Source organism: Cloeon dipterum, chromosome 4 (assembly GCF_949628265.1).
Source record: "Cloeon dipterum chromosome 4, ieCloDipt1.1, whole genome shotgun sequence".
Classification (NCBI taxonomy): domain Eukaryota; kingdom Metazoa; phylum Arthropoda; class Insecta; order Ephemeroptera; family Baetidae; genus Cloeon; species Cloeon dipterum.
In genome coordinates this window covers 5,243,006-5,256,721 of record NC_088789.1, presented here as the reverse complement: position 1 = coordinate 5,256,721, position 13,716 = coordinate 5,243,006, and the positions used below count along the sequence as shown (strand labels likewise).

The following is a 13,716-nucleotide window of genomic DNA, read 5'->3' as shown; positions in this document are numbered from 1 at the left end:
CGCCCAGCCTGTGTATGTAATTTACACACACTTTGTTTTGCTCGAAAAGCCATAGGCACAGAAAGCTGGGCGCGAGATGGAGATCCACTGCGCTTTCTCGCTCGGCGCGGCTCCCTCTGGCCTGCCAGCAACAATGAGCGCGAGGATAAATTTTATGTAAATAGCATGGGGCAGTTGGCACGGCCCGCCCTCTCCTATGCTGCTGCTCACTCTGCCTCAAAATGGCCATCAAAACAAACTCCAACTGTTGAGCCAATTTGCATAAACCTGTCCGACCGCGGTGTGTGAAAAAACCTGAAATCTTTTCCAAATCAGCTCGACGACGCCGGTCGATGAATTTGTGTACTGTTTGGCGCTAGTGGCGTTCTTAATCATTTCTGTCACGCAGCCGACCGCCGTGGTCGGCCATTCTATCAGAATTTAGTTCAGGAGTTAATTTGGGAAACGCGGGTTGCACACACACTGCATTTTGACAATGCTTGATTGGCGGCGTGCAGTGAAAACACGCGCCTAGTGCTGCTAATTGCCAGCTATGTCAATCTGTTGTGAATTCAATAAAATTAATGACTTCTTGAAAGCCTTACATTTTTTCAATGAAAACTGAAAGCAAAGCAAGTAAACAGTTATTTTATCTCCAAGCAGCCCAACTGTTTATTTTAGTGGTTATTTTATATTCGAGCCTGATGTAATTGATTTATGATTGAATGAACGAATGTTCGGATATTTTGACTACCACAGTGTCTGTTAATTAAAAAATGCCACTTCTTACCAAAATCAAGTAAAGAGTTCCTGTATTTCTATAAATTAAACCCTTTCGGATTTCCAGCATTTTGCTTGGCATTTGCTGCTATGAGCGGCACTTGTTTTATTAATCTCTTCTGTTGGAAAAACGGAGCACCAAGCATCATAAGCTTGAGAGCACATTCTGTTCCTCCTTGACTTCCATAGCGGCTTAGCCATATTATCACAATCTCGCCTGCACCCTTGACCTCAAAAGACAAAATGGAAACAGACAAAAATAAGCAATATAAAGGCTGCACGCCGTGTAAGAGAATCCCACATTTTAAAAGCCCGGCTGGGCGACAAACTTTTTGATAGTGGAAACGAGTTGTCGAGACAGAATGTAATTTGACAATGGGAGAGAAACACACCCTGCGCTGAATATAGCGACGAGTAGGGATCAAATGAGGCGCCATGCAGCTCAAGTGAAACACTGAAACATATATAATACTTTTGCCAGTCTGTTGCTATATACATCTCGTTTCTCCTGATATAAACGTGTTGGATTTATTGTTGTTTGCCATTTTTTTCTTTCTTTCATTCTTAAAGCATTTGATACAGATATAAATCTAAATCCCTGCTATTCAGTTGTGAGCCTCAATTCGTTACAGATATAATAATGGGCAAAGAGTGTTGCGTCACTGAGTGTGTTGATATAGTGCTTCTTACCTCGAATGGAAAATTTTACTCGTTGTCACTGGACTTAAGGCTCTTTGCACATACAATTAAAAACAATAGCAAAAAAACGTAGGCTATAGTTAATAGATTAATAGTTCAGCATTATATTGATGATATTAATTCAAAGTTGGTAATTATATTAACAGTTTGTTGTTTTCTTTAAGAGAAATAGTCTGGTTGGTTACTGAAAATGAAACGCATTTTATGTTTCCTTTTTTTCGGAGAATAAAAGTTGAGAAATGTGACTAACTGATGCTTTTCTTTGAACGGTCAGGGTTTCAATTGGCAGAACAGAGCAAACCACACTGTCAAAACCAGGGGAGTGAAAAGCCTTTGGAAATGCAGCTGACAATCTATCAACTTAAGCTGGCCAGTGTCAGACCCCCTAAGGAGGCTAACCTTTTCAGGCCGTCAAAAGTCCATCAATAACATTGTTGTTGAATGGTGGAAAGGTCAGGAATATATAGAAGCTCTTCTGAAATAGCACGAACACAGAATAATAATTTTTTCACAAGATTGCCCAATAATAAAGAATCAAATAACATTTTGTAACGTTGAAGCCTGTAAAAATAGCAAGCCGCTTCAAAACATCTCATAATATTATGCTTATTAGCAAAATCCCTAGTTGAACAGGAGACTGAAATGCTTTTTACTTTATTTACATATTTTAAGTAAACAACATTTTCCAGTATTGTTTATATTTTTGTTGATAAACTTTATCGCTTCTTTTGTTTGCTTAGTTGTTATTTTGAAGACGCAAACATGAGCGATTAATCATCAAAGTTTTTAAGTAATTTGGATCATCAGGAAAACTGAAGATATTCTATAGAATAGCCCACCATAACAAGAGGGTCCATATAAAAAGATAATTATTTTCCGACTGTGAATAGATTCGCTGCACGAGTAAAGAGAAGCTGATCCGACATTTTAATTAATATGCCAATACAAGTTTAACACCATTTTATGTCGTCTTAAACTCGGTGTCAATACCAGTCTTCGTTGAGACTTGTATAAAAGAAAGATTGCAAAGCCACTTTTCTGAGAGGAAAAACGATACAATCTGCATCTGTGCTAAAGTTTTAGCGAGTTATTGCCCAGCGAAATAAATTCTGAGGAGGCGCACGTTGCTCTCTACATTATAAGCGGTAATAAAGTAATATACAAGGACTGAGGAAAATTACGATAGATTTAATCAGCAGCTAGAGCGACGGTGAGCGTATAAAGGCCTGCGTGAGAAGAGGTACGCGCGCGCGCGAGATGGAAATAAAAGACGAAATCAAAGTGGACTCGTCTACAGGTGGTTTATTGATTTTCTTCGACCTCATCTGCCGGAGGCCTCACGGCTCGGCACCGGCGAGTCACATATATTATATGGCATCTGCATAGCTCCAGGCAAAATTACGAGCGAAAAACTTAAGGCAATTAAAAAAAGCAATATTCTGGGAAAATGCTAATAGATCTCAAATCAAAGACGGTCAGAAATACTTGAAAGTTTTACAATCAATTATAAATTTAGATAAATATTAGATTGAGGATCACTAAAGTCGCACAAGGAGCTTCTTTTTTAAACTTTCTTATTAGAGTTTTCAGCAGCAACTTGTTACTAAACAAACGCAATTGAATTCTTTTGCCTTCTCTGTCAAAGCGTGTCGCAATTTTTTTTTAATAATGCTTTTTGAAACTAACAAAATAACATTTGAAAAGAAAAACTCTCCTGAGTTTGTCAAATCCCTGCGCATTTACCAAACACGCACGAAGAGCTTATTGTACTTTTCACCCTATACGGAGGTTAACAAATGGGGGCCTTTATTTTATTATCTTCCTTCAGGTGCTTTGTCCAGAACCAAGAACAATAAAACGCACACACCGGTCGCCTTGCTTTGTTCTCTCTTGGTGCGAATTCAAGCTGAGACCAAGACTGCAGTGAGAGAGAGAGAGAGAGAGAGAGAGAGAGAGAGAGAGAGAGAGAGAGAGAGAGAGAGAGAGAGAGAGAGAGAGAGAGAGAGAGAGAGAGAGAGAGAGAGAGAATTAAAGCGTTGAACCTTGTTGCTCTTTTACACCATCGCGTTGCTTTTTGTTACCGCACACTAATCGCGGACAAGTCACGTTCATGAATTGATAAAAAAAGCTTTAAAGAAATTTAATAAGTAATATTATTTTATAATTGTTTATAAAAAACGACAAACCATGTGCGAAACCATCTTCACTCTGAATTATCTCTTTAAGTTATAACAATAAGTTCGAATAATTTGATTTTATTGCAATTAAATTTAAAGGAAAAAATTAGAGCTAAAAATATTTTTTTCTTTATCCTCTATCAGCACTCTGAAGTGAAACTCCCCATCCGTTCATCAGTGCAGCTGTATTTACGGAAATTCACAAAAACCGCGATATTGCCAAGAATTATATTCCAACAAAAACCGCAAAAATGTCTCTGTAATTTCCCAGTGACATTTCATTTTGATAAAAAAAAATGTTAGGGAATGTTGGTTTGTATTGCTTTGAAGCTTAATAGAGCTTTGCTTTGCATTTTAGCAAAATATGCTGAGATTAACTGATTAATTACATATAAAATATATTATGTATTTTGTTTTCAACTCAAAGAGCCTAAGCCGAAAATCGAAATGTGCATTGATATAAAAAATATGAATAAACAAGGCGTAACTGATAAAAATTTCGTGCCAGTGTTTTCAGGCTCAGCAGGCATCTTGACCACTTCGTTTCTCAATTTGTCAGATGCAATTTGCCCGACAAAAACGTGATTGCAAACGATTCTAAAATGACGAGTCTGTGTTTCAGTCACCAGTGGTTAGACTTAAATCCAAATAATTCAGAGCTGTTAAGTAAATCACTTAATATGTGTCATATTAAAAAAAAAAACATTTTGGAATAAAGAAAGTGTGCGTTGAGCAACAAAAGTTTTCATTTCGTTTGGGAATTAATTATTAATTAATAAATTACCATTTTCATCATGATCGAAAATTTATGTATATAGATGTTGGAGTTACTTAGTCAAATATGACTAATTGGTCGGTCAAAATATTTCTTTCCCCGCTTCATTAAAATGGACCGATAAAGAAGAAAAGACTCATTTTACATGCTTTAATTTGTTTTCCTCTTATATCAATTTCGAAAAATCACGTGTTATTTTTATGTTTAATCTTTTTCTTGGGTAAACGAAAGTTGAATAGATTTTCAATTGAATTGATAACATATACATTCAATTAATTTGATTGGCTCCCTTAAGCCTTCTTATTTTATCTTAATTTAATTGTATTTTGAAGTTAGTAAGACACGTGTATTTCGTAAAGCCATGTAATAATTTTGAATCGTGAAAAAAACATTTACGACAAGACAATGGGGGAATAGGGAATAGGAAAAGCAGATTACAATTTTCGATGTATTTTTAGTGGCCTATAGAACTTTTTTTTACTTTCGTCGCATTTTCTGACTTGCCTTCCTTGTTTTAAAACAATATACAAAAAGCTATTCGAATTCATCATGCAAAATTTAAACAGAATAATCGATATTGCGTTACTAAAAGGTATTGGTTTTTAAAAAAGATCTTTTTCGATTGTGTTTACATCAGTTGGCACACAAACACAAAGGTTAAAAATATTTTCTAAGGATAACCGTGCAGCAATAATACTGCTGCAGAATAAACAGCGATAATGATTGTAACTCTAATACAAAACAAAAAACATCAAAACGCATTAAAACGAAAGGAAGCTCTAACTACTCCTATAGCTGTTGAACTTTTCACTGTGCCCAAATAATAAAGGAAAATAATAATGTGCAGTATGAAAAGAAAAAATGTGTTGTTGTCAAATATCTTGACTACTCTAATTGCCGAGTATAGGGTGATTGATTGATTTTGAAATAATCTTAATGAAATCGAGGTGCCTGTCATGAACATTCCTTCTCTTTCCCAGAGACAAGTTTTCCCACAGATTATCAACCACCCATTTGCGAATATTAATTTACGATGCATCGTCTTCAGGGGTGCGAAGGATAGAAGGTTGAGACGCTGCGAGGCTTTGCTCACTGAGTTTTCGTCTCACATGGTCAAATTGTTATTTGAACCTGCAGAAGAAAGAAAGAAAGAGAAAAGAAAGAATGAAAAAGGCCGCAGTGGCTAAAAGGCATGAATGGGTGGAGTGGCCTCTGCAGCACTCCCATTTCTTCCTCGCCCACCAGGCAACTGGAAGGAGAGCTCTCTTTATGAGGCGCACAGGCCCACGCACCGACGTGTAAAATGCAAATTGCCACGAGACTTGCTCGCTTATAACTACTTATGATATCGAATTTAAAGACAAGTAACAAGGGCTGGTGCAAGCATCTGCTAGCCTCTGCTCTTGCCCCTCGGTCGCTTCCGAGCGGCGACGTTTCACTCTCTGGCCTAGTGATCCCTTTTAGTTTTGAATAAACAGTCGGATTTTAAGGATTTGAACAACCCTGCGGCGGTTTTTGTGGCTGCACCGAAAACTCTATTCTCAATCGACTCGAGAGGGGTTTTATCGGCACAATGCAAACACCTGCTGTTGCAGCTTCTGTGCGCTAATGCCGAATTTTGCAACGCATGGCTTTATTCGCACATTTCAGATTGCAAAAGTAATAGAAAAGTGCGGTTTTCCTGGAGGTTGGACGAGTGGGTAACAAGGATTCGCGAGCAGGTGTTTCACGCCACTTCTTTTTGTCCGGGCTATTAATCATTGCATTCGTCTCCCGGCAACGACGGAATGGTTCTCTCCGAGAAAAGTATACATGACTCTAAAATCGGAATTTCTTATCTTGGGTTGCTATGGAGAGTTTAAAAAATGTTGCTCAATCTGCGCCGATTCCGCTGTTAAAAGCGAGCAGATTAGATAAAGATAATCAGGCAGTAAAGTAAAGCAAGAAGAAGTGTTGAATGCTAAGAAGATATGAAAAATTAAAACGAATGTTTGTTGATATAATTTGCAAAATAAGGATAAAAATTTAGCAATCAGAGCAAGATCCTTGAATTTAGTTCGTGCCGTCCATATTGAGCATACTGCAATTTTAGAATTTTAGAGCCTGTGCAATTTAATTAAAAATTAAAACTTAACCATCTTTTCGTATACCTAAAAACAAGTTATAATTAATTAATATTAAAGTAGAAAATTAAAAGAAAATTATTTTTTGCAGTGGTTTAGTTGAGCTAAAAACATTTGAAAAAAAAATACAATCAGCTCACAATGCGCTGACTCTTCTTCGCTGAACTTTTGAAATTTGCGGATGCTAAAATAATTCTTAATATATTTTTTACCTCCTTGACGCAACACAAGGAAAAGACGACACAAAAACAAGAAGTTCTCTTTAAACTACACACTTATCTTGGCAATACTCGGAATTATCAGCGAACAAATGAAAAAATTTGACTGGAGAAGATTAAATTAATTAACTCCTGATTACAAATCAATGATTTAAAATAACATAACATAAATTTTATCCATGAAAATTAAAAATGATATATATTTGAGATGGGAAAAAATAATTATTAAGGATCAACAACGTAGAGTATATTAAGAAACATGAAATATTCATACGCACGTAACTCATACGTGCGTATCGTAAGATACAAATATTTACGCATGAGCGTAAATGAAAGTAAATGAAAGTAAAAGTGCATAGTGCACGGCAGTGTTTATTCATTCCAATGCCAAGATCGTCTCGTGTCTCATTATTAACTCGCACGTACGCACTCAGGGGGTTAGGTGCGCAAATGTAACACTGTGTGCAGCCCACGGAGCGTTGCGAAAGGAAAGTGGAAAAGCGGCCACACCTGGGGCGCAGCGCGTGCGACCCAGCAAGGTGCATCCGCGGACGACCTTGAGCACCACTGAAGGCGCTCCGTTAAATACGCCGCGGGCAGCCGGGGGAAAGTTCACGAGGGGAGGGGCGCGGCGCGAAGTAAACACAAACACACATCGCTCGGGTACTCACCGTGCGTAATTTCGTGGGTGACCGTCTCCATTATCGCAGCGCCCGGCGGGCCCATGGTAGTTGCGGCCGTGCTGGTGCTCGGCGCTGGTTCCCGCAGGACCATTTCCTGCATCACGACCCTTCCGTGCCGCACCACGGAAACGGCGACGGAGCTGCTTGCCTCCGCGTCCATCGCCGAATTTACCGCAGCTTCAGTCAGTTCAGAACGGCTGTCATCGCTCCGGTATTCAGCAAATTGCGGTCCTGCGAACAGATCATCCGCCAGCGGTGCCCGTTTGGATCATTTTCTTCTCTCTCTTATCCCTCCGCCTCCAATGCCATCTTCCTGCCATTTTCGTACTTGCCGCCAAAATTCGAACGTGTCGACACCTAGCGCTGGTGGTCTCAAGTAGAGCCGGGTTCGCAGTGCCATCCACCGGTCGACCGGTGATACGGTCGATTTTCTGCACGCATTGCTCGCATCATGGAGTCTGGAAAAGTTAATTTTCTCATTAAAACTATGGGTAAGTAGGCCGAGATGTGGAATTCGGACAGACTCTGTCCACTCGTGAGCTGTCTGTCCAGCCATCGCGACGTCAGTCGTGACGCTGACCGCGAATTTTCGCGTGAAAACGCAGCGGAACCCCTCGCGATTGGCCGCTCACACCGCTCCTTGCATGGATCAGCCAGCCGGCACCCCTTGTCCTCGCACACTCGTCTGCACCGCATGTTATGAGCCATTGATTTTTAAAATGCGTAAAAACATGTTGGAAATTTTAAAATTTTGAATTTTTACCAGTAAGCACGTTAATTTACGCAATGCATTGCAACATTCTTCCATTCGAATTTTATGCGTGAATCACAATATTTATTAAATTTCCTGCTTATATTTAACATTATTTTGTTTCCGTCCCGGCCTATGCGTATTAATTCTGTCAAGGTGTTATTTTTTTATCTTCTTTTTTTCTGTCACGTAAAAGTGCCAAAGAATTTTCTCGATTTATCGTGGCATTTTGTATTAAAATAAATTTGTCGATATAAGTCTTCCTAAAATTCATGAAGTGGATGCGACTAAAAAATTGTTCAATTTTAAATAATGAGGAATCATGTACATTAAATTCATAATTTAGAGTTATAAGAAAATCTTGAATTTTTTTAATTGTTTCAGTCGAGAGGGACCCACAAAAACGAAAGGTCAAGCCTGTGCAAAATCCTTTGTTAGATTTCGATCTAGGAGAAAGCTCGGACGACAGCGACTTTCGTATTGAGGATCACAACGATTCTGGTGACGATTCGATCAATTCAAATGACGACGAAGATGGTAGTAGATTTAAAAATGAAAAGTAGTGGTGAATGCATAAAAAATGTTCTTTTTAGATGCAAATGAGTCCGAAGAAGAAAGTGACTCTGATGCCAAAGAAGGCGATGAAGCAGGTCTGGGCATCGACGGCAGCTTGGCTGAGAGCCCTCTCAGCGGTGCCCAACTGCTGGCCAAAGCGGAACAGCAAAAAGTTCCGTCAATGGACTACAAGAAAATCATGGTGTGTTGTGCGTGTCTCGGTGACAGAAGTGACAATGTGAACGAGATAGTTGAGTGCGACAGTTGCGGCGTTACGGTTCATGAAGGTGCAGTACTTGTCTTGCTGATAATTTATCCCGTCTCAAACCCTTTCTCCTTGCACAGCGTGCTATGGTGTGTCAGACACAAACAGTGTTTCCAGCACTGCCTCCTCCTGTTCTACGGAACCTTGGTTCTGTGAAGCGTGTAAAGCTGGCGTCACCGACCCTTGCTGCGAGTTGTGTCCCAACAGAGGTAAATACGTAGATGAACGCACATTTTATTGGAATATTTGTATTGTGTTAATATTTAATTTCAATTTACAAAAAATGCTTCTTCAGTTTTACTAATCTGTTGATGATTTTTCAGGTGGAATATTTAAAGAAACTGATGTAGGAAAGTGGGCTCACCTGGTCTGCGCGCTTTATGTGCCAGGGGTGGCTTTCGGCGAGGTCGACAAATTGTCGAATGTCACTTTGTTTGAGTTGGCCTACACAAAATGGGGTGCTAAATCATGCACTCTTTGCACAGACGAGCGGTTTGTGCGCACTGGAATTACCATAGGTTGTGACGCGGGCATGTGTCGTGAAAACTTCCATGTTACCTGGTGAGCTAAGTGGATTTTATTTGGAGCAAACTTATTTACATTTTTAATATTTCACAGTGCGCAGCGGGAAGGTCTCTTAGCTGAGGCTCATAGTGACGAGTTTGAGCACGCCGATCCCTTTTATGCACACTGCAAGCAGCACACAGACAAATTCCTCATGAGGTATGATATTCTTGAATGATTGGGATGCATTGAGAGCAAACTCTTTGCAGAAAGAGAAGGAGAAATTGGCTAGCGGTGCAGATGCGGATGAGGCAGCGACAGATGGACCTGGATAGCAGACCGGAGGAGACTGTGGAACAAAGGCGGATCAAGCGCAAGCTCTTAGGCCAGAGCCACAAGTACAAAGCTCATAAGAAGAACAGACCAGTTCCCTGGGGTGAGTTTCCTGCCGATATGTGTGCTAAGTGTCGTTAACGTTCTCTTTGCAGTGCCCACCCAAAAAATGAGCAGACTCATTACTACTAGTTTTTCGGCCTGCGTGGATTTGTCGCGGAAAAGCGAAAAGATGGGCATCAACGTTGAAGTCCAAGAGACAGAGGATTCTCAAATTTCTTCCATTCTAGATGCTAGGAAAAAGTGGAACATTACCCCCGCCTTTTCGTAAGAATTTCCCATTTACCGCGTTGCATCTCTCAATTGAAGTTCACTGGCAGTGTGGAATTTGTGGCCTACTACTTGGACAGAAACGCGCGATTGGCTGGATTACGAAGTCAACTTCAAGAACTGCTCAAAACCAATAGCCAGTACACCGTACAAGAACAAGACGTCCAAGCCAAATACAACAAAGTAATTAATGTTTTGAAATTTCTTATGATGCGATAAATTTTCAACAGATCTAAATCGTTTGCGTAAAAATTGACAGTTATTTTTTTGGTGTTTATGTCCTTAGAAAAGTCTGAAATTGAATCACTATAATTATGATCTTTTTGCATAACAGCTTGATTGTGATCGCCAAAACCTGGTGATTGAGAACGAGCAGCTTGTAGGAAACATCCGGGCTCTGCGCCAGGCAATTCTGAGCATATGCCCTGGCAAGAAACTACCTCCTGATCCATCAACCCTACTGGTCCAACCCCAGGTCCAACAGTCACCCATTCGGAAAGAACCAACCAAAGCAAAAACAGGCAAGGCTTGATGGAATTAAATTGTATTTATCCAACACTGCATCATTATTATAGTTATGGCACCTGCGCATCACAACGTGGCATCTTCATCTGTCGCATTGTTTGATTGCGGCGCGTGCCGCTCTACCAAGGACCAACACTTGCTGGCCAAATGTGATACTTGTAAGAAACATTACCACCTTGGCTGTCTCAATCCACCACTCACAAGAATGCCCAAAAAGACCAAACTCATGGGATGGTAAATATTAAATCTCATGTTTTACTAATTTATATAATAACAAATCGATTTCTTTGAATTTTCAGGCAGTGCACTGATTGTGATAAACTCAGTTCGGGTTCTGAGCAAGAATGCTTGGATCCAGAGGCACCTCGAAAGCTCCGCCACAGCCATGGAACGCCAATTAAGGTGCGTGTCATGATAAAATTTATTTGGAAAACAAATTAATTTCTCCGAACTCTGCAGGAGGAAAGCTTTAGCAAGCCCGTTACCAAGAAGAAGGCAGACCAACAAGTCTTTCTGGACAATCCAACTCCGCTAGCCGTCCCAAAAGTGAAAATCAACAAGAAACGCAAGCTGAAGCCTCACAAGCACAGAGAGCACGGGGAGAAGCAGCGGAAGGTGTCATTCACTGAGAACAATCACTTCCTCGAAGCTGATCCTCAGCCCATCATTCCGCCTCCAATGCTTGAGGAGCCAGTGAAAACTGAAAAATCGGTGGTTGGTGATGTTTGGTGCGAGCAGAATGAACACAAGGAGAAGCAGCCAAAGCACCACAAAGAGCACAGTGGCAAGAAAAGGCGGAACCGCGAAGAAAAACTGAAGCAGCGTAAAGAGAAGGGGGACAAACCGAAAAAGAAGCACCGCAAGAAGAAGCGACTGGATGGCGAAGTTGCTGGAGAAGATCAGCCCAGAATTAAAATCACGGTGGGTGCACTTTAAAGAAACCTTGTAGCTAGAATGTTGCACGCTCCATATTATGCCTTTTTGTGATTGAATGTGTTCCAATTGGAACGCCATCCTTGTGTTCTATATCACTGACCTTTTCTTAGCCCCTTTTGACCATGATTTCATTTGGGTTCTAATCATTTTGTTATCAGTTTTTTTATTGCTTTAACATCAGACCAGATTTGAAAGACTGGCCATGATATTTGCTCAAATTGTTTTTAGCTATTGTTTTCCCACCGTCTCAAATCAGGAATGGTACTTTTTCGTTTGTTTTTGCTTATTAGCTAATAAAATCTCAAGCTTACAATTCAATTTGGCTAACATAGCTTCCTTAAATAGACCCGCATTTTTATCCAGCAAACATAACATGGCTTCATACATAAATAACTATTTAAAAGTATTTTAAACCGCCTGGGATTTTGCAATAAATTTCTACTTATTTCGCATGAAATTCATGTTTTAAAGCTTATTTTCATTGTGCTTGCTAAAAGCTATCAAGGATTGGGAAAAATACACCAACAATGGCAATGAAGTTATAAGCCATTAATGTGGCAGTGATTTTGTTATTGGGACAGTCAACTTCTTTTTAAAGTCAGTGTTCCCAAGCTAAATTTGTCTCTACGAGATTGGTAAAAATGGAAAAAGTACATACCTCCTCATCAAATGTGTATTTCAACCCTGCTTGTTATTCTGTTGGGAGTCATTCTTTAAATAAGTTTGATGCCTTACCTCTTATTTTTGATTTTGTGCATGCTACTATAATATAAGTTTTTTGGTTTTATCATGCCTAAATAAATCAAGGCAGTTTTCATAGCATAGGTAATTGTTATTATTTTATGTTCAATATCAATAAATTTATTAATTGCATGTAAATCAGATTAAAATCCTGAAACTAAGCTAAAACGCTAACAGCTAGTCATGGGTTCTGGGAACTAACGCAAAAATTTTGGTCTGCTCAGATCAAACCAATCATGCCTGGCCAGTACACGGCGCAGCTAATGTCAACGCAGTTCGAGTCGACGTCGGACCCAAAGGTGGGCATGGAGAACCACAGTGGCAGTCGGCGGGCGAGCTTCAAGCCTGAGCCTGACTTGCTGACACAGTGCGACAAGTGCAGCGGCCCCGGCAACAACAACGACCTGGTGCGGTGCGACGAGTGCAGAAAGTGCTTCCACTTCCACTGCCTCGAGCCGCCGCTGAAAAAGTCGCCCAAGCGACGGGGCTACTCGTGGCACTGTGCTGATTGTGACCCTACGGTAGAATGATGCAAGTTTCACTCGCTGACCGCACACTCATCCTGTGATTTCTGTTTTTCAGGACCTGGAAAATTGACACAATGCCTAGTCCGCTGTTAATTCCGTGTCTATTGATATTGTCAAACAGGTATTCCACTGCTGATAATTGATGTTCAGTATTTCTTGATATTTGCCAAGAAGTGCGAGACTTCTCTCTTGTGGTTCTCACTTGATTCGGACGAACGGAAGCCAGAATATGAGGAATATTTCCATGTTGTTGCTCGGTTGCTCATTTACATTCTTTGATCATGTCATGCAAAGTGATAAAGATAAAACTGTTCTGAAAAATTGAATGTAATTTTCTATTTTTGGTGTTGTTAAGCATCATCTCGTCTACTTTTTTATAAATTTTTTTCGACACTTCTGCGAGTGCATTTTGTGTTTGTTTTGAGAAACCAACTCCTTGAATTTTATCAACAACTCACTTCTAGTTTGAAATAAATCTTTGCGCTGTGCATCTTACCATATGATCTGTACATAATGTAAGTACCTATGATTGTACAACTTTTGATTGCATTTTGTAGCTGTTGTCAAATTTGAATGATTAAGAGTAACAAGACTTAAATATAAGTTAAAACTCGAAAAATCTCGGCTTTTTTATTAAAACACGTCCCAGAACGAATTATTGTTAGCTATACATATTTAATGCGAGAGGACTCATTTTGAGTGCAAAGGGTCAGCTCGCGGCCGGGGCAGTAAAAATAAAAAGCAGCACCATTTCCTGCAGTTCGTCCGCCAGATGTCAGTTGCGCACCTGCTCTGCTCTCGGCGGCCAGCGGCGC

At 40.0% G+C, this 13,716-nt stretch overlaps 2 protein-coding genes across 2 annotated transcripts in view; one reads left to right on the top strand and one right to left on the bottom strand.

Annotated features, from left to right (window-relative positions):
• The window catches only part of LOC135943939 (ribosomal protein S6 kinase alpha-5-like), a 42,633-nt gene extending 34,908 nt beyond the window's left edge, over positions 1 to 7,725 (bottom strand). Inside the window, exon 1 of the mRNA XM_065490605.1 lies at positions 7,423 to 7,725. Coding sequence (XP_065346677.1) covers positions 7,423 to 7,594 — 172 coding nt within the window. The 5' untranslated portion in view covers positions 7,595 to 7,725. The remainder of the gene's footprint in view (positions 1 to 7,422) is intronic.
• Positions 7,726 to 7,733: 8 nt separating this feature from the next.
• On the top strand, positions 7,734 to 13,521 carry LOC135943940 (PHD finger protein 14). The gene is made up of 15 exons (XM_065490608.1): positions 7,734 to 7,925; positions 8,570 to 8,722; positions 8,779 to 9,027; positions 9,086 to 9,214; positions 9,329 to 9,566; positions 9,624 to 9,728; positions 9,779 to 9,945; positions 9,998 to 10,169; positions 10,223 to 10,355; positions 10,507 to 10,693; positions 10,748 to 10,931; positions 10,997 to 11,099; positions 11,157 to 11,618; positions 12,599 to 12,895; positions 12,957 to 13,521. Exons 1-15 carry the CDS (start codon positions 7,886 to 7,888, stop codon positions 12,969 to 12,971), a joined length of 2,634 nt encoding a protein of 877 aa, XP_065346680.1. The 5' UTR covers positions 7,734 to 7,885; the 3' UTR covers positions 12,972 to 13,521.
• Positions 13,522 to 13,716: the final 195 nt, after the last annotated feature.